The sequence below is a fragment of the Anolis carolinensis genome, unplaced genomic scaffold (genome assembly GCF_035594765.1).
Source record: "Anolis carolinensis isolate JA03-04 unplaced genomic scaffold, rAnoCar3.1.pri scaffold_10, whole genome shotgun sequence".
Lineage (NCBI taxonomy): Eukaryota > Metazoa > Chordata > Lepidosauria > Squamata > Dactyloidae > Anolis > Anolis carolinensis.
This window is the reverse complement of record NW_026943821.1, coordinates 26,124,728-26,148,706: the sequence shown is the minus strand read 5'-3', so window position 1 is coordinate 26,148,706 and position 23,979 is coordinate 26,124,728. Positions and strand designations below refer to the sequence as shown.

General features: G+C 42.4%; 1 protein-coding gene and 1 long non-coding RNA gene across 2 annotated transcripts; one reads left to right on the top strand and one right to left on the bottom strand.

Moving 5' to 3' along the window:
- Nucleotides 1-4: 4 nt before the first annotated feature.
- Nucleotides 5-7,447, bottom strand: stmn1 (stathmin 1). Its single transcript, XM_003227363.4, has 5 exons — nt 7,309-7,447; nt 3,855-3,919; nt 3,081-3,253; nt 2,507-2,698; nt 5-1,676 (listed from the first exon to the last, which is right to left on the bottom strand). Exons 2-5 carry the CDS (start codon nt 3,865-3,867, stop codon nt 1,605-1,607), a joined length of 450 nt encoding a protein of 149 aa, XP_003227411.1. The 5' UTR covers nt 3,868-3,919; nt 7,309-7,447; the 3' UTR covers nt 5-1,604.
- On the top strand, nt 3,252-6,052 carry LOC134292333 (uncharacterized). Its single transcript, XR_010000839.1, has 2 exons — nt 3,252-3,405; nt 3,687-6,052. It is a non-coding gene; the product is annotated as an uncharacterized LOC134292333 (long non-coding RNA).
- Nucleotides 7,448-23,979: the final 16,532 nt, after the last annotated feature.

Genomic DNA, 23,979 nt, shown 5'->3' with positions numbered 1-23,979 from the left:
CAACATTAGTTAAGTCTATTTATTGAAGGCTGACTAAATCTACTAAGTTACACAGATGAGTAGTTATAAATTTTATATGTCGATGAGATGACCGAGTAGATAAAACAAATTTGGAAACACATGCACAGGAAGCAGTTTCACATTTATACTATTAAAAATACAGCATGAAGAACCTGCCACCGGTCATACGCTTTTTAAAGAAACATTCCAAGAGAGGATAGAAATCGCATGTAATAGTGTCCCACATTATCAATGGAGGTTCCTACAAACACAGGTAACAGGTTACCAATAGCTGGTGCTGTACTGCAGCGGAGGAAGAACCATCTATTACATAAAATACTCCAGATTAATGTTCAATTAATATTTTGACTGCAATAGCTGTTTGTCAGATGTTTATATGCTAAAATCAGGATATTCCAAGTTTTGTCTTGTACAGTTATAACCATTTTAGACAACTGTTAACATTTGTGCCGCTTGGGGGAGCTGTTTAATTGCCAAACCCTCTAAACTGCAGATACAAAAAAAGCATTTAGCAGGTGCTATGAATTCCAGTCCAAAAGTAGGTTTCCTATATTTACCACAGCTGAAATTCTAACCTCTTTATTGTAATGTTCAATTTCAAGATGTAGTAACCACACAACTAAATGCCTTCCCAAAACACATTTTTTCCTGTTTATTAACTTGTCAGAAAACTGGTTTTTTAGGGGGGTGCAAGAAGCCAATATTCTCGTTAAATGCACCACATGTATGTAACAATAGTGACAGTTAAGAGACCCTGGACCCTCAAAGTCTATCCTTCCCTCTAAGCTGTATTTGTTATTATACTTGAACATGGCTTGCTGGTTGTGATACTCTATGCTTTAAATGTGACTTCAAAATGAACAGGCAAATGCTTCTGAAGTCAAATCAGGTCACATGTGAACAAGGGAGTCATTTGTTGGAAAGGCAAGCATATAGGAAGGAGGTGGCTCTGAACCGTTTGAACAAAACAGCAGCTGACAACTGCTGAGGTGCAAGACAAAGCTCTTATTGTAGAGTGGGGACAACAGGCAACAATGGCCACTGAACAATATCACTAGCCAACAGATACAAGAATATTGTTTGCAGGCATTTTCATTCTAATATGGCATCACAATACTCTAGGAGCCACAGCTACACTGGCGTTGCATATTTAGCAGCCATGCTAGTCTCAGAAACAGTCACCTGTGATAACAGCACTGTGCAGCTTTATTAAGTTACTTGGATACAGTAATATCTGAAGACTGAGAGATTCTGAAGTGTAACAGATTCAGCATGAACTTTACACTACATATTCCGTTCACAAATATGTCAGAGCTGAATACAAGAACTAGCCATCAATCCAGGAACAAATGCACTGGAATAGAAGAAATGCAACAAGAGAGCTACACTGGAAAGACAACATTTTAGAAAAAGAGTGAACATGAAAGGGCTCCCCTCTAATTCCCCAAAGCAAGTGTACAGTCGGATCTAACTATACAGCTCTACATCAGCTTTCTAGAAACTTAACAAAAAAGAAACAACACTGGCCAATACAGTCTTTGGATATTTAGACAAAGGGGAGAAAGTCAGCTTTCAGGATGAAGTCAGTCGCTTTCGTTGTCGCCAGAATCTTTGCCTCCTTCCTTGTTCTTCCGTACTTCTTCAAGATGCTTCTCCTAGTAAAGCAGAGTTAAGACAGTAAATAACGTTTCGGGCTTTGAGAGAAATGGATACAAGATTTGTATTCTGTAATTTAGACACTGAGGCATGTTTTGTTTTATCCCAAACGGGTAGCATTAAGCTTTGTGTCCAGCAATCACCCCTACATGCTTTTAGAAACCGACTCCAAATGCGAGTTTTGCTTCTAAGAAGGCAAAACTGTTTAAAGAACACAGAGTCTCTAACACTAAAAGTCTAGTTTATAGCAGGAACTGCTAAACCATGGAGAGGAACGTCTCAATCTACTAGGATGGACATGTGTATCCAACTGTTTTTACTACCAGTAGAAAAAGGGCGGCATGACACCAGCTCTAGCCCATTCCTCCTTCCTGTTGCAACACCTAAAAGGTTTCTCTGGGAGTTTATGGGAGCTAACCCCCCCCCCCCCCCCCCCCCCAAAATCAAGAGGCTGCAGGAGGTATCAATTTCCACAAAGCTCCTGCTGTCTTCCTCCAGCAGGAAACGGCCAACATATCCTGCATGACCCTTAGGGAGATTTGCTAAAATTTCTTGATTTGGGGGGGGGGGGGGTGTCAGTTTCCTGCTCACTGCATTTTATTCAAGTGCCATCTCAAACTCAGCTTGTCACTGCAGTCCTCTCATTACAGATCCACATGTGCCAAATGTAACAGGCCATGTATTTATCCCTTTGATGTAGTATTCAGGCAAAAGGTTTATCTCATGTAAAGGTGTTGGGCATTCTTTAGCGACACCAAAATTCTAGGATTTCAAACCAAACTTTATGGGGATATTTTGTTAGCTGTGAAGAAATTCGAATGCCACTTACTTTCTCTCTCAAGCGCTCCATCTTAGCAGCCAGTTGTGCTTCTCTGTTCTCTTTGTTAGCTTCCATTTTGTGAGTCAACTTTTCCTCTGCCATTTTGCTGAAGTTGTTATTTTCTTCAATTGCTTTCTGCAGCACCTCCTTCTCATGCTCTCTCTTCTCAGCTAGTTGCTTCAACACCTCAGCTTCATGGGACTGGAAAACAGGGCGAATTCCATGTTTAGTTCAGAGCTGTTTGTAAGTACTTTAAGTGTTGGCTGCACGTATGTTTTCCTGACACCAGTCTACTAGTTAGTTCCAAAAAGGACAGGAAGTGTGATCAGGCAAATCCTCAACACTCCCATTCTCTTTTGCCATACTTTCCTATTGATATGAGTACATGAAGATTTTGGGCACTTCAGTAAGATTCAAGCCATTATTAACCTGCACGTATTGATAAGCAGGATGTGTCAGTTACAGTTCGAAGCTTTTATTTTTGTATATCCTGCTCTTTTAAATGGCTCCACTTTAAAACAGACATTCCTGCAAATTGTAGTGATCTAAACTATACTCAGGAGTATAAAGAATGTTTATTTACCTTACGCCTTTCTTCTGCTGCTTCTAGCTTCCTTTGGATTTCTTCCAGCGAGAGATCTTTTTTCTTTGGAGGGGAAAGAGGAAACTCTGGAACAGCATCTTTTGAAGGTGGGCCAAGTATCAACTCAAATGCCTGCCCAGAAGCACGTTTTTCTAGTTCCTTCACCTGTATGTCTACAAGAAAGATTCCCGTTAATCATCAGCACTCTTTAGTGTAACTGGGTTGACAAATTGTGCTACGTAAGACCCCGAAAGAGGAAAGAAACAGTTCCAAATCTACATCAGTAATACGGATGTAAGCCACGGATATAAACACCCATTTGACAGTAAGTATCTGTCAATCTCTATTGATTTAGCTATCAGAAAACAGGCTACTATTATTCAAGTCTACAAGCTTCTTGGCCCATCTATTACATATAATTACTACCATACAATTCAGAAGCTGATCAATGTAACATAATCCTAAAGGGCTCACTCAGTGGATCCTTGGTATTCATTTCCCCACAATGGATACTGAAATCCATGGATGCTCTTGTCTTATTATAGACTACAGTATAGTAAGATGATTTCCTTTATATAAAATAACAAAATCATTTTTATTTTCCAGCCATGGAAGACTAAAACCATGGATAAAGAATCCGTAGATACAGAGGGTTGACTGCCATCTTAAGGAATAACTCACAAATGAACCTCACTGACATACTCTTGCTGACTCATGAAAAAACAGCACATATGTTAGACAGTGATTGACCCATAGACTGATCACAATACTTACCAGACGAAGCCATGGCTAAGTCGGATTTCAGAAGAATGTGCTGCAGCTACTCCAGCAACTGAACCCTAGGAAAACAGAAACACTATATATCACTGCGCTATATTTTGATGAGAATTAGAAAATGCTTTTAAGAGTACACAGATCCTGACTTCAGTTTTCCTCTAACTGCCCTAATCCTTTGTTTTTTCAGGGTTAAAGCAGCACATGAAGCAATAGCTATTGCAGGATGGGAGCATTTACCTTATGTAAATCTATGATACTCAAGAGCAGATATACCAGGACTTCGGGACATTAATCCTCATGTTTTATTACCCATTTAGACTATAAACCCATGTCGCTGTGATGACACAAAATGGCATTTTGTTTTGTACTGGATTCAAGCTAAGCATATCTTTTCAAACAGCTTCCTCTTTGTCCGCTACACATATTTCTCAAGCAGAAAACAAATACTGGCAATGTATGAGTAGTTGCTAATAAAAAACCTTTTTTTTGTTCCAAGTAGATGATAAATAGAGCTGGAAAAAGCCCAAGCAGAGGTTGCTTGGGCACCTAACCATCAAACAATGGATTATTGGGGGTTTTATCCTTTTCCCCTGCTCAATAGGAGCAGCATGTACTAAAAATAAGATGCTGGTGCTCAAACACTGGGAGTATATTCCCAGCCATGAATGCTTAAGCCACTGGGCAGATGTTCTCCATCTGTCCCTTCCTTGTTGTTGATTAAGAAGGAACAGAGCATGTGCATATGCTATTTGATTCCTTAAAGCCCTCCCTCGGAACAGAAGATCAGCCACTTCATTTCATCAACCTGATCAGAGGCGGGCAAAGCCATTGTTCTTGCTGCCTTTGTGCCTGGGAGGAGGCTTAAGGCACAAAAGGATGCCCTGGAAGGACAGCCGTTTACGGTTAATGCATTATATAATGGCTGGAGGACGTAAATGGGACTAAGTATTAACTGGACTTTTGCTTTTAACCAGACAAGTGGCTGGGATGTTTTAACTGGTTTATATAACATCTCCACTGTTTTATTTTTATATTATTTTGTGTTGCTTCTTTTGTTAATTTATGTTAATTTTGTTGTTTATCTTAATTATTGCTTATGGTTGGCACCATTATGATGCTGCAACCCTCAGGGAGATGAGGTGGGATACAAATAGTTTTTTTATTATTACTATATTATTTTACCTGGGCATTGAAAAAAGGCAAGGCACCTTCAGAACAAACAAAAAAACACATCTAACAGGCTTTGGATTTGCTTTGTTAAGGCAGAACATAGAATTAAAAGCATTAATACTATATATTACATGTAATATTACTAATAATATTGCAGTACAGGGATTTGGAGGGTTGGTTATTTCTGTCTTTGTTCAGCTTGTCACGGCACTGAATGTTTTCCCAATATCTGTTGTAAACCACAGAGTCCCCTTGGGGAGATAGGGTGGGGTAGAAATAAAGTGTTATTATTATTACTAATATTAAATATTACTACTTATAATAATATATTATATACTGTTCTATTGTTGCATATGTGCAGTTGTCATGTTTTTGATCGTGAGATGCTTTGAGGCCCCTCCCACACAGCTGAATAAAATCCCACATTTTCTGCTTTGAACACAGCCCTATGGTGAGATAAAGCAGGATATATTTATTTATTACTAACTACCTTTATATCCCATCCTTCTCACCCCGAAGGGGACTCAGTGCGGCTTACAAATTTTAAGTGTATAAAATATATTTTATTATTAGCATGGCACAATATTAGGATTACATGTATTATACCACTATACTGTAATCTAAGTAGTAATATTCCATGTAATATATATATTAAATTGTAGCATTATCAGTATTTATATATATATAAAAATAAGGAAAATATTTAAAATATATTTACTATTGAAAAAATATATTTAATATAATATGTTGTTTCATTATACAGTAGTCTCACTTATCCAACATAAACAGGCCGGCAGAACGTTGGATAAACGAGTATGTTGGATAATAAGGAGAGATTAAGAAAAAGCCTATTAAACCTCAAAATAGGTTATGATTTTACAAAGTAAACACCAAAACATCATGTTGTACAACAAATTTGACAGAAAAAGTAGTTCAATACGTAGTAATGTTATGCTGTAATTACTGTATTTACCAAAATATCACAATGTATTGAAAACATTTATAAAAATGGTTTGGATAATTCAGAGGCTTGGATAAGTGACTCTACTGTATATGTATGTGTGTGTGTGTGTGTATATATATATTACTGTATTGTATCATTATTAGTATTACTATTTATTATATTTAATATAATATAATTATAGTTTCATTATATATAAATATCTATATATTTAATTTTGAAAAATATATAAATAAGGAAAAACGTATTTATATTTAAAAATATTATATATTTTTATTATAATGCATTTATGTTTTCCATATATATATATATATATATAAAATATAATAAATATAAGAATATATATATATAAATATAAGAATATATATATAAATATTATATATATATTCTTATATTATATATATATATTCTTATATTATATATATATATTCTTCTTATATTATATAAAAATATTATATAATATATATGGAAAAGAAATACATTACAATAAAATAAAGGCAAGCCACAAGACAAAGGAACAGAGCTTTCAGATGGGAGGACAAACAAAACCATTGCAGTGGGTGGGTGGGTGGGTGTTAAGCAAAAAGAGAGGCGAAGACCCCCCCCCCCCCCAAGAGAAAAACAACGCCCAGGATTTATATTAGGGAAGCTCAACCCCGCCCCCCCCCCCCCTTTTCATATGAAAAGAAGAGCGACAGCTCTCCCCTCCTCCCTTTTTTTTATTAAGAGGCGGGGCCTTGGCAGGATAAACCACGCCCTCTTTCTCTCAATCTCCAAACACTTAAGCCACGCAGCCAATCAGACACGCAGGAGGGCTTAGGAAAAAAATAAATGACAGCGAAACCTCCGAAGCCCCGCCCACCGCACGCGCCGCTTTAGAATTCAAACGGCTGGAGAGAGAGAGAAAAAAAAAAGCGCGCGCGCGCGCGAAAAGCAGCCTCGCCCTCAAAAGGAGGGAGGGAGGGGGAGCGCGCGCTCCGCCACTAACGGTCACATCCGGGCACCTGCTGCTGCTGCTGCGCTGCTGCTGTTGTCGCGTGCCCCCCTTCCGAAAGAGGGGAGGGGGAGTGAAGGGGTTAGTTAGGAAAAAGGAAACCAACCAACCCTTCGGGCTCCGTTCGGCTTTTTCCGGAATGGTTCGGAAACGAGAAAGAAAAGAGATGCTGAGGAGAGCGTCGAGGCTCGTCCATTGTTCGAAGGGAACAAAGGAAAGGGCGGGAAAGGGAACAATAGCCTTTCTGAGGAAAATGGAAAGGCTTCCCATAGGTTTCCCAAGGGGGCCCGCTGCTCGTCTCTCCTCTCCCCGCCGGACGGACCCACCTGCTCGGCTCGAGCTCCTCCTCGTCCGCCTTCCTCTCACCTCCGCGCCTCGGCACAGACTGCGCTCCCAACCGCCCTGCCCGCGCCACAAAAGCGCCAAACAAAGAGCACGTGACCCGGAGCCACGCCCCGCGATTGGCTGAAAAGGGGCGGCACGTGCCGGGCGGGGCAGGAGAAGAAAAAGCAGGAGAGAAAGACGGCCAAGATGAGGAGTGGGCGTGGCCTTTCCTCTGGCCTTATGGGTAATGTAGTCCATGGCGGGTCTGGTGTGGGCGTGGAAGGGGGACAATACCTACCCTCGGAAGCCTCTCAGGTACAGTAGAGTCTCACTTATCCAACATAAACGGGCCGGCAGAACGTTGGATAAGCGAATATGTTGGATAATAAGGAGGGATTAAGGAAAAGCCTATTAAACATCAAATTAGGTTATGATGTAAAGCTGCAAAACATCATGTTATACAACAAATTTGACAGAAAAAGTAGTTCAGTACACAGTAATGCTATGCAGTAATTTACGAATATACTGTATTTACGAATTTAGCACCCAAATATCATGATGTATTGAAAACATCGGCTACAAAAATGCGTTGGATAATCCAGAACGTTGGATAAGCGAGAGTCTACTTTACAATACATTTGACAAAAAAGTAGTTCAATACATGGTAATGCTATGTAGTAATTACTGTATTTACGAATTTAGCACCAAAATATTGTGATGTATTGAAAACATTGTCTACAAAAATGCGTTAGATAATCCAGAAACTTGGATAAGCGAGGCTTGGATAAGTGAGACTCTACTGTATATTGTACTATACCACTATGCCATAATATTATTAGTAAAATTACAGTTATAATATATAATTATAATATATAATTAATATTATTATACTATAAAATATTGTTATATTGTAGTATTATTATTAGCCGCCCTGAGTCCCCTATTGGGTGAGAAGGGCGGGTAGAAATACTGTAATAAATAAATATTGTATTACATTATAATATTATTATCAATATTATATGTATACACAATATATTATATTATTACCATAGCACAATACAGTAGAGTCTCACTAATCCAAACCTAGCTTATCCAAGCCTCTGGATAATCCAAGCCATTTTTGTAGTCAATGTTTCCAAAATATCGTGATATTTTGGTCCTAAATTCGTAAATACAGTAATTACAACATAACATTACTGCATATTGAACTACTTTTTCTGTCAAATTTGTTGCATAACATGAAGTTTTGGTGCTTAATTTGTAAAATCATAACCTAATTTGATGTTTAATAGGCTTTTCCTTGATCAGTCTTTATAATTCAAGATATTCGCTTATCCAAGCTTCTGCCGGCCCATTTAACTTGGATAAGTGAGACTCTACTGTATTAGTAAATGAAAGAACAATACAATATTTAAAAATAAAAACAATTTTAACCAACATACTGTAAACCTATCAGGATTTCAATGGGAAGTATGGGCCTGCTTCCGGCCAATGAGATAGTCAAGTTAAGTAGGATTGTTGTTGTTGTTGTTGCTATTGTTGTTGTTGTTGTGTGCCTTCAAGTCATTTCAGACTTTGGGCGAGCCTAAGTCTAAAACTGAGGGCGGGGCCCGGGCAAATGACTTTGGAGGGACGCATCAGGTCCCCGAGCCTTAGTTTGGGGTCCCCTGATCTAGACACTATACTCCTATTGATGCAGGCCAAAATCCCATTGTTTTTTTGTGCCGCCGCATCACATTGTTGGCTCATGTTCTGCTTCCTCCCCATGAGCTCTATTGTCGAAGGCTTTCAAGGCCAGAATCACAGGGTTGTTGTGAGTTTTCCGTGCTGTCTGGCCATGTTCCAGAAGCATTCTCTCCTGACGTTTTGCCCACATCTGTGGCGGGCCCCTTCCTTCCAGTGTTTGTAGTATGCTCCTTGTTGTAAGTCCTTGATTTGTTTCTGTTGCGCTGTGCTACCTTTATACAGTAGAGTCTCACTTATCCAACATAAACAGGCCGGCAGAATGTTGGATAAGCGAATATGTTGGATAATAAGGAGGCATTAAGGAAAAGCCTATTAAACATCAAATTAGGTTATGATTTTACAAATGAAGCACCAAAACATCATGTTAGACAACAAATTTGGCAGAAAAAGTAGTTCAATATGCAGTAATGTTATGTAGTAATTACTGTATTTATGAATTTAGCACCAAAATATCACGATATATTGAAAACATTGACTCCAAAAATGCGTTGGATAATCCAGAACGTTGGATAAGCGAGTGTTGGATAAGTGAGACTCTACTGTATTTCGAACTTGGACCTTGAAAACAGCCCAGTGAGTAAGTGCTTTAAGTAAAATACTTTTTGGAGACACACTGGGTGTTGTTGTTCACCCTCTTTCTCTCTCAATCCATCTCCTTCCTTCTCGAATGTCACCTATCTTTCCTCCTATCTCTCAATCTGCATACCTAAATCATTTGTTTTTGCACGGCTAATGGATTGCTTTTGTGCTCTTTTCATTTAAATTACGGCAGAAATCGATATACGTACACGCCAAGGACAGATGACCTTCTAGGAGCGGCATTAAAAATGGGCCCACCAGAAAGCGGAGTCCTCGTTTTTTTGCCTTTTCCGCGTCATCCGCAGGAAAAGGATCCCGATATCTGATATATAAAAAAGCAAAGATTTTGACACACGCAGTCCTCTATTAGAGGAGGTTAATATTGTGACAAGCAACAATAGAAGCTTCAAAACACACATTACTTTAAAACTGGGTTTTGGTGGATTTTTTTCCCCTTCCCAATTGGGTGTCTGTTTCCATGGAAACAACATCCAGCAGCCAAACACTGTAAGGTCTTTTTTCCATCTTCTCTCAGACTGAATAATCCGTAGTAGCCATCCTTCGAGCAGCTGTTTACAACCAAATGGACCGACGTGGTTCAGCAGTCGCCCGATCCCTTTGTGATACCTTCTGTGCAGGGAATCATCCAAATTATTTTTGGAGAAATCTCTGCTATGTTGCCATGCTGGTGGTTTCCATCCTCCCCAGCTCAGACGTACACTGATGTTTGTTGCTCAAAATTATCTCCTATGTGGACAACATATAAATATTGCTCAAATGGCAGTTTTCTTCATCCCTTGCTGTTGTTTTTGTTTGCTGGGGTTGCTGGAAAGCTGCAAGTTGCCCAGTCTGATGCCAACATTTTGCAAACATCTGGAATATAGGAGCTTTCTGTTTTGTTGGCCAGATTATTGGAGTGAAGCACCCGTCCATAAAGCTCCCTTTTTGAATGTCGGGTATGGGAAACTCTCCTTGCTGGATTTTCTTCTTCAATTGTCAAAATAACATCGAGTATCATTTTTTTTATTTTTACGTTAGGCAGCAGAACATCTTAAATGGCCCTGTTTTCATTGCATGGCCAATAGGTAGATTGAAGCAAATGTGTTTTGTTTTTTGATAATGCATTTCCAAAACAGTAGATCAAAGTTTATTGTTCATCACCATCAGAAACCCAGTTTGCATCTCAAACCAGGGTGGCCAAACTGGAAGGAAGAAATGCTCATCTGCTCCATTTTACAGTATAAAAGTGAATTATGAATTACTGTATATACTCGAATATAAGTCTAGTTTTTCAGCCTTTTTATAGGGCTGAAAAAGCTCCCCTAGGCTTATAATCGAGTGAGGGTCCTGGCCGGCTTCTATTCAGGTCGGCTTATACTTGAGTATATAGGTATTCAGAGTTGGACAGTCTTATCTTATTAAAGTCTTATTATTATCTTAAATTACAGTTTTATATAAATATTCCAAAACATTTAACCTACTGATGCCTCAAATAATGCAATTTTAGTAATATCTATTTTTATTTTTGAAATTGACCTGTAGCTGCTGCATTTCCCACTCTCGTCTTATACTCAAGTCAATAAGTTTTCCCAGTTTTTGTGGTTAAAATTAGGTGCCTGGGCTTATATTCAGGCCAGCTTATATCAAGTATATATGGTAATTTGATGGTATGGGTATTGGAGCCCCCGGTGGCACAGCGGATTAAACCATTGAGCTGTTGAACTTGCTGACCGAAAAGTAGGCGGTTCGAATCTGGGGAGTGGAGTAAGCTCCCGCTGTTAGCCCCAGCTTCTGCCAACCTAGCAACTCGAAAACATGCAAATGTGAGTAGATCAATAGGTACTGCTCCGGCGGGAAGGTAAAGGCGCTCCATGCAGTTATGCTGAGCACATGAGTGGTGTGCAAAGGAGATAAATGAACACGTCAATAAAAGGCAAATTCATTTCTGTGATCAATAGCAAGCTATATAATTATGCTGCTCCTAGAGAAGTAACGCAATTCTGGCACAGATGGATGTTTCTTTTGGATAAGGGAAAAAATAACCAGAGCTAACTAATGCACGAGCAAAGCCACAATGTGCATGTGCGTGAACGTGTGTGAAGGGAGAGAGAAAATGTGTGAAGCAGCATATTACAAGCTGTTGTTGCTTCAGCATACAAGCTGAATTCTTAGGTGCATTCCTTATAGACCGCACCTAAGTGGTAAGGGTCTTTCTGGTCCTGCACAAATCCAGGCTGTATGTGTGGGTGGTCCACATGACAGAATGCTCTCCTGTGTAACAAAATATATATATATATGTGTGTGTGTGTGTGTGTGTGTGTGTGTGTATAAAAATTGGCTTACCATTTATATGTCATACATACACAGACAAGAGGAAAGACATTGCCAAGAAAGAGAGACAAGGCAAATAATAAGACATAGAAGCCCAAATCCTGTTAGTGATAGATATGGATAAATATGGTTTTTCGATGAAGCACGAAATGCTAAATCAGGTGTGGACAAACTTTGGCCCTCCAGGTGTTTTGGACTCCAAATCCCACAATTCCTAACAGCCTACCTGTTAGCTCAGACCCAGTTAAGAAATGTAGTTATTATTTTTGTAAATAAACCTTTTGCCGTTTTAAAGATTGAACTCTGGATCTTTGCCTCCTGAGCTCTAAATTATTTACAGCCACATGACACTTCACGCTCTGCTTGTTGTGAGCTGAATGCTCAACTATAAGCATTCAGCTCACTGTTGGCATATTTTGGATGCTCTGCTGTATATTTGGATAGTTTTCCCTGACAGAAAATCCTAACAGTCCAGGGGGAAATTGCCATTGTCTGGGGCCCCTTCTACGCTGCCATATAGTCCAGGTTATCGAATCAGATAATCCACATTATGTGCTTTAAACTCTAAATTCTTTACAGCCACGAGGCACTTCACGCTCTGCTTGCAGTGAGCTGAATGCTCAACTATAAGCATTCAGATCACTGTTGGCATATTTTGGATGCTCTGCTGTATATTTGGATAGTTTTCCCTGACAGAAAATCCTAACAAACCAGGGGGAAGTTGCCACTGTCTGAGGCCCCTTCTACACTGTCATATAGTCCAGATTATCGAATCAGATAATCCACATTATGTGCTTTGAACCAGATTATGTGAGTCTAGACTCATATATGATCCAGATAATCTGGATTTTATATAGCAACTAGCTGTGCCCAGCCACGCGTTGCTGTGGCTTGTCTGGTGGTGTTGGTGAGAACTTGTTGAGGTAGTGGTGGCATTGAATGTCTGTTGTATGGTTGTCTTTATGTTTAATATGCACACTGAAGTGGATTATATGGCAGTGTGGAGTCAAGATAATCCAGTTCAAAGCAGATAATATAAGATTCTAAATGGGTTATATAGCTGTGTGGAAAGGCCTTGAGTCTACACTGCCATATAATCCAGTTAAAATCTGATAATCTGTGGAAGAGGCCTAAGTGAGGCCTAATTGTGCCTGTCCCCTGGGCTGAGTAGGTTGCTAGGAGACCAAGTGGGTGGAGCTTAGCCTTCAAACTGGCAGTAATTGGATAAAAACTATTTTTCCTCTCCCTGTAATTAGGACTTTATTTTTCTTTTCTTTTTGTTGTATCAACCTAGAGCCGTGAATGATGGGTTGTGTTGTCAAATTTTGAGGTTGAAGGGGCCTGTAGTTTTGTTGTTTTGTCCGCTGCCCTGATGCCATCACTCTTTTATATATATAGAAGATGTAGAAGTGGCCTTAACCAAATCACTCAATGGGTTTCCATTTCCAAAGAAGGATTCCAACCCTGATCTCCAATCCTCGATTCAGTGCTTACGAGACCCCATCACACTGCCTCTCATCTCGGATTTGCTTCGTCTCCGCAATGCCTGGAAGAAGCCGCACAGCTTTTAGGGCAGCTGTTCTGGGACACGGCGGAAAGTCCCCGAAGAAGCAGGCTTATATAATCACAGTTCCTTCCCAAAGTCGGAGAACGTAGAGGACCACACCTCACATCTCTGCAGCATATTGTGCGCTTATATAACCCACTATATTTTGGAAACAGTTCTATCCAGGTTGTGTCTTTTGTGGGGTGCAAGGAGGCGGACTTCGCCTGCTGCCTTTTCCAGGTCACCCGCAGCTTGTGCCAGTGTCATTTCCACCGCGTTTCATGACTTCTTTAGACCGAGCATCGAAAACAACCGTTCCGAATCCCAAAATAGCCCACCTGCTCCTGGTGCATCAGGCTGTTGCTCTCTACCAACCAAACAGCTGCCATTGGGGTGGGGTTGGGGGGTGTTGTTCCCTCCAGAACGTCATCATCGCTGACATGAAATGCACTAATTAGATCTCCAAAGTGTCAGAAAGAGCTCCCTCACCTTGGATCTAGAACGGAAGCCTAGTGATTTCTTGACAGCTCAGAGCATAGCGGTGCCATGCAGGAGAGCCATGAAATATTAAACAGAAGAAAAAAAGACATGCTCCGACGAGGCGTTTTGCTTTGACTCTTTGAAACTGAACCAGAATAGACCAAAGAGGTCGGGCGGAAACACTAATTATTCCCCAGTCTCTAATTAATATTTGGGATGCGCAAAAGTTGAGATGTAACAGGCTAAGCGAAACCCTTTGGCTTATTAATATCTCATGGCCGTGAGATGGGTAAGCGTGTATTGACGACAGAAGCCCAGAGATTTCATTGGAAGACGTCCGCGCATGGGATCGTTTTGCAGTATTGATCGGAGGTCATGGGAATCCGCTACTGAACCTATTGCTTTGATTCAGAAGAAAAATTTATATGGGTTATGATTAGCAAAATACACACGTGGTGGTGGGTTCCATCTTGCAGATATTTCGTTGCATCAAACCCACCGGTTGTCCTGATTTAACAGTCCGAATTATGTATTGTGGAAGACTTTCACGGCCAGAATCATTAGGTTGCTGTGTTTTCCAGGCTGTATGGCCATCACCTGTAACTGTTTTGGCTATGATACTTCACCTTGTTGATGGGAAGATTCCCACCGGAGTGGAAATCATCTATCAGACAGATGGGAAGCTATTTAACCTCACCACAACATCTATTATAGAACTCCAATATGCCGATGACAACGTAGTTTGTGCGCACTCAGAAAAAGACCTACAAGCCACTCTAAACACTTTTGCAGAAGCATACGAGAAGTTCGGCCTCTCAATGAACATCGAGAAAACCAAAGTGCTTTTCCAACAGGCACCAGCTAATCCCTCTTCAATGCCAGTAATATAGATCAATGGTGTAACTTGGCAGCCACCTCCCCACAGAAGTCAACATCAACACTGAAATACAACACCGCTTGAGCTCTGCAAGTGCAGCATTTCTCTGAATGAAGCAGAGAGTGTTTGAGGATTGGGACATCCGTAGGGAGACCAAGAGGCTTGTTTATAAAGCTACTGTCCTCCCAACCCTGCTATACATTGACCATTTCCACTTCCTTGGTAGCTACCTCTCCACAAAAGTAAACATTGACACTGAAATACAACACCGCCTGAGCTCTGCGAGTGCAGCATTTCTCTGAATGAGGCAGAGTGTTTGAGGATCGGGACATCTGTAGGGACACCAAGGGGCTTGTTTATAAAGCTACTGTCCTCCCAACCCTGCTATATGTTGACCATTTCCGCTTCCTTGGCAGCCACCTCTCCACAAAAGTCAACATTGACACTGAAATAAAACACCTCCTGAGCTCTGCAAGTGCAGCATTTCTCCGAATGAAGCAGAGAGTGTTTGAGGATCAGGACATCCGTAGCGAAACCAAGGTGTTCATTTGTAAAGCTATTGTCCTGTTATATGCCTGCAAAACGTGGACGGTCTACAGACGTCACACTCAACTCCTGGAGCGTTTCCACCAGTGTTACCTCCGAAAAATCCTGCAAATCTCTTGAGAAGACAGGCAGACCAATGTCAATGTGATGGAAGAAGCAAAGACCACCAGTATTGAAGTAATGCTCCTACGCCATCAACTCCGCTGGACTGAAGGCCACGTTGTCCGAATGCTCAAAGATCACCGTCTCCCAAAGCAGTTACTACACTCCCAATTCAAGAACAGAAAATGGAAAGTTGGTGGACAGGAAAAGAGATTTAAAGATGGGCTCAAAGCTAACCTTAAAAACTGGCATGGACACTGAGAACTGGGAAGCCTTGGCCCTTGAGTGCTCCAACTAGAGGTCAGCTGTGACTAGCAGTGCTGTGGAATTGGAAGAGGCACAAATGGAGGGCGAAAGGGAGAAACGTGCCAAGAGGAAGGCGCATTAAGCCAATGCTGGCCGTATGGAAACCGATGTCTTCAATGCGGGAGAACATGCAGGTCAAGAATAGGTCTCTTCAGCCACCTATGGACAGTCGGACACCCCCCCCCCCCCCCCAAAAAAAACACCACACTTGGAGGACCATCATCCTCGAACTACGAGGGATCGCCTAAGTAAGTCTTGGCTGCAGAATGGGAGGTGACCCAGAATATGACAAAGCGCCACTGCGTCCCAGGAGGGCCGATTTGCATGGCTAATGCGCTCCCGTCCTTCGCCAGAGCCGTCTCGTCATCTGCCGCTCCTGCCGCAAAGACGTCTCCAAGGCCCCAAAGAGAGATGATGTGATCAAAACTGGCTCAGACCAAAAATAGCTGTTCTGCATGTCACTCTTGTGCACCAGCGCCCAACCGACGTACACACTCCGCGCTCCCACACATTCACACACAGCCCGCGGTTGCTTGCATGCATGCCGACTCGGTTTACTGTAATTTCTCAGAGACACGGAGATTAAAAAATGGTTGGCGAAGGATGCTCGGGTCTGTGTTTTGCAAATGACAGGTGGCGGGGTCAATGTTGCGGAAAGATTATACGGCGACAGACAGCCACATGAGAGGCACACCATTCCCAAACCATGCTTCGGCTTAGAAGTAGGCGGTTCGTCCATAATTAAAAATCCCATCTAGGCTTTTTCATATAAGCAAATGCAGCCTGAGTTTGCTATTCACGACGACACTGTATTTATTGTCCATGTAGCTTGCATGGAACCACAACGGCGCAAGCCATGGCGACACATCCCTTCAGTTTAAGCCTTTCGAGGAGGAGAAAAGATGCAGAGAGCAAGATGGAGATGAGAGCAGAGTGTTTAAAAAATGCTAGCTTTTCCCGGCCACGTGTTGCTGTGGCTTATGGGGATCATTTCTTGGCCAGGTTTCTACCTCGCAGAATCCTTGGTTGGCCAGTTTAAATAGCAATGAATAGTCTCGATGTGGCATGTATGAATGCTGCAGTTAGGCACATTGATTAGCATTTAATGGCCTTGCAGTTTCAAAGACTGGCTGCTTCCCGCCTGGGGGAATCCTTTGTTGGGAAGTGTTAGCTGGCTCTGATTGTTTCCTTTCTGGAATTTCCCAATTTCCCTGCTTTCAGAGTGTTGCTCTTTATTGACTGTCCTGGTTTTAAGAGATTATATTGTTCTGTTCACAGTAATTATTTCATATCATATTTATAATCTTATATTATCTGCTTAGGAGTGGATTCTATGAGGCCCCTTCTTACACAGCTGTATAAAATCCACACTGAATTGGATTATAGGGCAGTGTGGACTCAAGATAATCCAGTTCAAAGCAGATAATATAAGATTATAAATGGATAATATAGCTGTGTCGAAGGATCTTGAGTCTACACTGCCATATAATCCAGTTCAAATCAGATAATCTGTATTTTATAGGCAGTGTGGATGAGGTCTATGTGCACTCTGCCTGTGCCCTGGGCGCCATTTTGGCTGAGGGAGTTGCTAGGATACGAAGGGGGCGGGGCCTAAAGGCAGCAGTGCCTACCTTTCTAACTGGCAATTAGTGGGAGAAAGGCTCTTCCTCATCCTCTGTCATTTGGACTATTTTTCTAGGTTTTTTATTGAAAGACATATTTTGGATGACTATGTCTTTTGTGGCCAAATTTGATGTGATTTGGTCAGTGGTTTTGTTGTTTACTCCATAGTAAAACGAACATTACATTTTTATATATATAGATTACAGAGTTCAGTATAATACTGGTGGGACTTGGCTCCAAATGTCCACACCCTGCATCTCTACTAAAGCAGAGCAGACATCAGAGGCATGCCATGGAACATTGGCTAAGGATGCTCCTGACACATTTCTGAACACAAATGAGTATTGTGTCTCTACTTGGGAGCAAGCGCTATTGACGTCAGCGAAGAGGGTTGCACGGGATTGCAGTTGCGGCACATTAAGACATTCATGCGTCGGGGCTGTCAGCTTTCGCTCGGGAACCAAAGCCTGACTCCGTCGTCGTTAATGCCTTTGAAGTCGGCGAGAGGAGGGGGCTGATGCTGCTCCGGAAAGATAAGGCAGCGCTTTTAAGAAATGAATCCCTTTCTCAGCCAATTCAGATGTGAAATACGGCCGTGAGGCGAATTCCAAGGGGGTCCTCTCCTCATTGTGCATGGATCTATCTATCTATACACTTAATAAAAGTGTAAAATCTGTATGTGTGTATGTGGCACGGATGTCTGCTCACACAGACGACCACTGGCCTCCACAAACAGGCTCTAGTTCCCAGTGCTGAGGAGCCACCAAGTCAGTCTCCCAGGACATTGCAGGTTACAGAGAGCATGTCCCAGTGTTCCTTTCTCTCTCCATTTGCATGACCCCGCCCACTGCCTCTCCCTTAACCCTTTCCCAGTGCTGAGGAGCCACCAAGTCACAGTCTCCCAGGACATTGCAGGTTACAGCGAGCAACTCCCAGTGTTCCTTTCTCTCTCCATTTGCATGATCCTGCCCACTGCCTCTCCCTTAACCCTTTCCCAGTGCTGAGGAGCCACCATGTCATTCCCTCCCAGCACATTGTAGGTTACAGAGAGCAACTCCCAGTGTTCCTTTCTCTCCCCATTTGCATGACCCCACCCACTGCCTCTCCCTTAACCCTTTCCCAGTGCTGAGGAGCCACCAAGTCATTCCCTCCCAGCACATTGCAGGTTACAGAGAGCAACTCCCAGTGTTCCTTTCTCTCTCCATTTGCATGATCCTGCCCACTGCCTCTCCCTTAACCCTTTCCCAGTGCTGAGGAGCCACCATGTCATTCCCTCCCAGCACATTGCAGGTTACAGAGAGCAACTCCCAGTGTTCCTTTTTCTCCCCATTTGCATGACCCCGCCCACTGCCTCTCCCTTAACCCTTTCCCAGTGCTGAGGAGCCACCATGTCATTCCCTCCCAGCACATTGTAGGTTACAGAGAGCAACTCCCAGTATTCCTTTTTCTCCCCATTTGCATGACCCCGCCCACTGCCTCTCCCTTAACCCTTTCCCAGTGCTGAGGAGCCACCATGTCATTCCCTCCCAGCACATTGCAGGTTACAGAGAGCAACTCCCAGTGTTCCTTTCTCTCTCCATTTGCATGATCCTGCCCACTGCCTCTCCCTTAACCCTTTCCCAGTGCTGAGGAGCCACCATGTCATTCCCTCCCAGCACATTGTAGGTTACAGAGAGCAACTCCCAGTGTTCCTTTCTCTCCCCATTTGCATGACCCCACCCACTGCCTCTCCCTTAACCCTTTCCCAGTGCTGAGGAGCCACCATGTCATTCCCTCCCAGCACATTGTAGGTTACAGAGAGCAACTCCCAGTGTTCCTTTTTCTCCCCATTTGCATGACCCCGCCCACTGCCTCTCCCTTAACCCTTTCCCAGTGCTGAGGAGCCACCATGTCATTCCCTCCCAGCACATTGCAGGTTACAGAGAGCAACTCCCAGTGTTCCTTTTTCTCCCCATTTGCATGACCCCGCCCACTGCCTCTCCCTTAACCCTTTCCCAGTGCTGAGGAGCCACCATGTCATTCCCTCCCAGCACATTGTAGGTTACAGAGAGCAACTCCCAGTGTTCCTTTCTCTCCCCATTTGCATGACCCCACCCACTGCCTCTCCCTTAACCCTTTCCCAGTGCTGCGGAGCCACCAAGTCATTCCCTCCCAGCACATTGCAGGTTACAGAGAGCAACTCCCAGTGTTCCTTTTTTTCCCCATTTGCATGACCCCGCCCACTGCCTCTCCCTTAACCCTTGCCTACTCTTTCCTATGGCACACAGCAAACAGCTGAACATACTGAAGAGGTTTGGGGAGAATTCACCATGATTAATTGGAGTTGTAGGAATTGGGATGTATAGTTCCTATCTAAGAGCACTCTGAACCTCACCAACGATGGACCCGGAACTAACTTGGCACTCACCCAACACGGCCAAATTTGCATACCGGATAGGACCTAACATCCAAAAACAAACAAGGCCCTTTTCAAATAACCCGGGCACCGCCAGATACCCAAGCTAGTCCTTAAATAAATATGGATCGGGAATAATATGGATCACTATACGTATTGGGTTTATCAGGAATAGGCAATATTGCACTCATTGCTGCTACATTTGTGGGGGTGGGAAGAGAGAGATTCTTGAGCATTCAGCGGCACTTCGCACATGTTTGTACTGATCCCAGAAGGATGCAATTAATCACTATAATCACCACTTAGTCATAATAATCAATCATTGGTTTATTGCAGTGGATTTCGAGAGCAGAGCTACTTTTAAGAACCCGACACATCCATTTAGCCCTGTGGATCTTGGGGAGGCTGCTTCCCACTCCCTACATATTTACAAGGCCGTTCTTTCCCAATTTCCTAGAAAACCAGGCACACCGGCGCATGGAAGAGCAGCCACTCGCTCCACTGACTGCCTCTCCTTTTATTAATGCTAATGAGGGGGGCTTGTACATACAATCTATATATATAAAAGAGTGATGGCATCAGGGCAGCAGACAAAACAACAAAACCTTGAAATTTGACAACCCATCATTCATGGCTCTAGGTTGATACAACAAAAAGAAAAGAAAAATAAAGTCCTAATTACAGGGAGAGGAATAATAGTTTTTATCCAATTGCTGCCAGGTAGAAGGCTAAGCTCCACCCACTTGGTCTCCTAGCAACCTACTCAGCCCAGGGGACAGGCACAGTTAGGCCTCACTTAAGGCCTCTTCCACAGATTATCAGATTTGAACTGGATTATATGGCAGTGTAGACTCAAGGCCCTTCCACACAACTATATAACCCATTTAGAATCTTATATTATCTGCTTTGAACTGGATTATCTTGACTCCACACTGCCATATAATCCACTTCAGTGTGCATACTAAACATAAAGACAACCATACAACAGGCATTCAATACCACCACTACCTCAACAATTTGTCACCAACACCACCAGACAACGCCACAGCAACGCGTGGCCGGGCACAGCTATTATATTATATTATTAGCATAGCACAATATAAGCATTATAGATTACTATATTGCACACTATACCACCATACTGCAATATTATTAGTAATATTACATGTAATATATAATATACCATTATATTAGTGCATTGTTATTACAGTAGAGTCTCACTTATCCAACACTCGCTTATCCAACGTTCTGGATTATCCAACGCATTTTGGTAGTCAATGTTTTCAATACATCGTGATATTTTGGTGCTAAGTTCATAAATACAGTAATTACTACATAGCATTACTGCACATTGAACTACTTTTTCTGTCAAATTTGTTGTCTAACATGATGTTTTGGTGCTTAATTTGTAAAATCATAACCTAATTTGATGTTTAATAGGCTTTTCCTTAATCTCTCCTTATTATCCAACATATTCGCTTATCCAACTTTCTGCCGGCCCGTTTATGTTGGATAAGTGAAACTCTACTGTATTATGATACTGTATTACATAATAATATTATTAATATTATATGCATATACAATATCACCAAACTTCGCCACAGCAACACGTGGCCAGGCACAGCTAGTATATTATATTAGTATTAGTATATTAGTATTCTATGTTATCATATTGTTATATTGGCAATTTTATATTATTTTCAAGCGCTAACGACAGCATATGTGAAACCTGGGTGTGTTTGAGAGAGGACGAGACAGGGCTGGCAGCTGTCCGTCCGTCCTTCCCTGGGGAAGGCTGTGTCTCTCACTTTGTCAGCCACGATCTTATCAGAAACTGTTTATTTCTAGGGTCCAAGTGTGTTGGGCAGCTGCTCCCGGCGCTCTTCTTACCCTGAAAGGCTTGGCTCCCAATGCATTGCTCCCTGCAAGACCCCATTTGGGAAACTGAGCACTGTTTGAGGGCAGCTGTGCCTGTGCGCACATGTGGAAGAACAAGCAGGGAGCACTGAGGCAGGTGGCGCTTGGATGTGCGGCAGAGTCACCTCCAAAGGGAGCCGTGCTGCTCCAAGATGCATCACCCCCTCCCCTTGTTCCCGTTACATAACCCCGTTGCACAACCCAAGGCGTGCCTTTCTCCGCCGTGTTCGGGAGGGATTGGGCGAGACAAGCTAATTTTCTGTGCAGAACAAATCCTCCGTGATGCTAATTCAGAGCGGAAATTGGATAGGATTCATGCACCCAATACCTTCCATATCCAGCACGTTGGATTTATTTCCTTTGCCTGCAAAGTCACCTTTCATGCATCTCGTTGCAATGTTGCTTCACCACATCTTGGACTCCGATGAGCAATGCTCCAAATCATCATAATCACGTAACCATGGAGCAAACCAGAGGCCACAGAAGATGCCCAATGTCCTTTTCTGTGGAACATTGCCTCATCTGTAGCCTCTATCCCAGTGGCTCTCAACCTTCCTAATTCCGCAACCCCTTATTACTTAAGCGGCTGAGGGGGGAAAGGAAGGGACCTGAGGCTGTTAGGAATGGTGGGAGTTGAAGTCCAAAACGGTCAGAAATATTGAAAACTAACTAGGTATTTTTAATTACAAACTAGATATTTTTGTACTTCTTTGCTTCCATGCTGGGCTGCTTTCTCATGAAGATAAACAGCTTCGCTTTCACAGAGCCTCCTCTCAACTCCCACCATTCCTAACAGCCTCAGGCTCTTTTCCTTAAGTGGCTGAAGGGGAGAAAGGAAGGGACCTGAGGCTGTTAGGAATGGTGGGAGTTGAAGTCCGAAACTCAGAAATATTGAAAATTAACTAGGTATTTTTAATTACTTCCTTCTTTCCTTCCACGTTGGGCTACTTTCTCATCAAGATAAACAACTTCGCTCTCACAGAGCCTCCTCTCAACAAACATACACAGGAGCTTCACACAGGAGCTTTTACAGACAGCAGCCTTCACACTGGAGCTTCTCTGGCGAGGCCTTCAACCTGGGCTTCTCTCCGTGGAGCTTCTCACACCAGGCCTTCTCACACAGAGACTTTCCTCACATTGTGGGAGTTGAAGTCCAAAACACCTGGAGGGCCAAAGTTTTCCCAAGCCTGCCTTAAACTAACCGGAGACAAACCATAGGAAGTTTTCTTTAAAGGGAGTTTTGTACTTCCTTCTTTGCTTCCACACTGGGCTGCTTTCTCATGAAGATAAACAGCTTCGCTCTCACAGAGCCTCCTCTAAGAAGTTTTCTTTAAAGGGAGAGAACAAGAGCATTCTTTATATTAGTCCCTTTACAACTGAGCCCAATTAAAGCACTGGAGACAATTTGCAAAAAATAAAAATAAAACTGCATCCACGTGCCGTTTGAAAGGTTAGTGTCACAAGAAAGAGCTGCAGGGCACCTCGCATTTGTCAGCGCCTGTCTTCCTTCCACTCAGGCGATGCTACAAGGAGTTCAGAGGCTTTCACTTCTGATTTGGATTAACCGCCTACAAGGACATTGCGATTTACTTAATGCAATGCTACTCAAGAGCGGTGGCAAATTTCCTGGAAAGTATACTGTACGATAATACAGTCATAACACGGCACAAAGAAGGTAACTTTGGCATAAAGGGGAAAAACAGACCATACCAGACATCTCGAGAAGTACGGAGACCACCATGTCAGGTGGTTTAAGCTCCAGTTTGCTCATAAAACTGAATGACCGTGTTGCGAAAGGATGCATGTCTAAAAAGCGTGTCACCAACAGGAAATGTTTGGAAAGCAGGCCCCTACCCTCCTCTCCTTCCGGAAGAGCCTAAAAACCTGGCTCTTCAAAAAGGCCTTTGACGATTAATTATTAGGTTGAACTATCTGCCCATCCAACTACAGGTTTTTCTGCCACTACTATTTTGCACTTTACTGAGAAACTACCTCTCCCATTTTGATATATTTTGCACTTTGGCCCAGATCTTTGCTTTACTCTCCTGCTTTTAATATTTTATGCTATATGTTGATTACTATGATGGTTTTATTGATATTTATGTTTTACTGTTGGAATAATTGTTTTATCATTTTATTGTTGTATGTTTTCGGGCTTGGTCCCCATGCAAGCCGCTCCGAGTCCCCATTGGGGAGATGGGGCGGGGTATAAAAATAAAGTTATT

What these genes read in the sequence shown, in the direction of transcription:
- stmn1 (XM_003227363.4), bottom strand. An exon ending in CAGCAGAAGAAAGGCGTAAG is followed by an intron (nt 2,699 to 3,080) that starts GTAAATAAACAT and finishes CCTGTTTTCCAG; the next exon opens with TCCCATGAAGCTGAGGTGTT. An exon ending in TGGAGCGCTTGAGAGAGAAA is followed by an intron (nt 1,677 to 2,506) that starts GTAAGTGGCATT and finishes CTGCTTTACTAG; the next exon opens with GAGAAGCATCTTGAAGAAGT.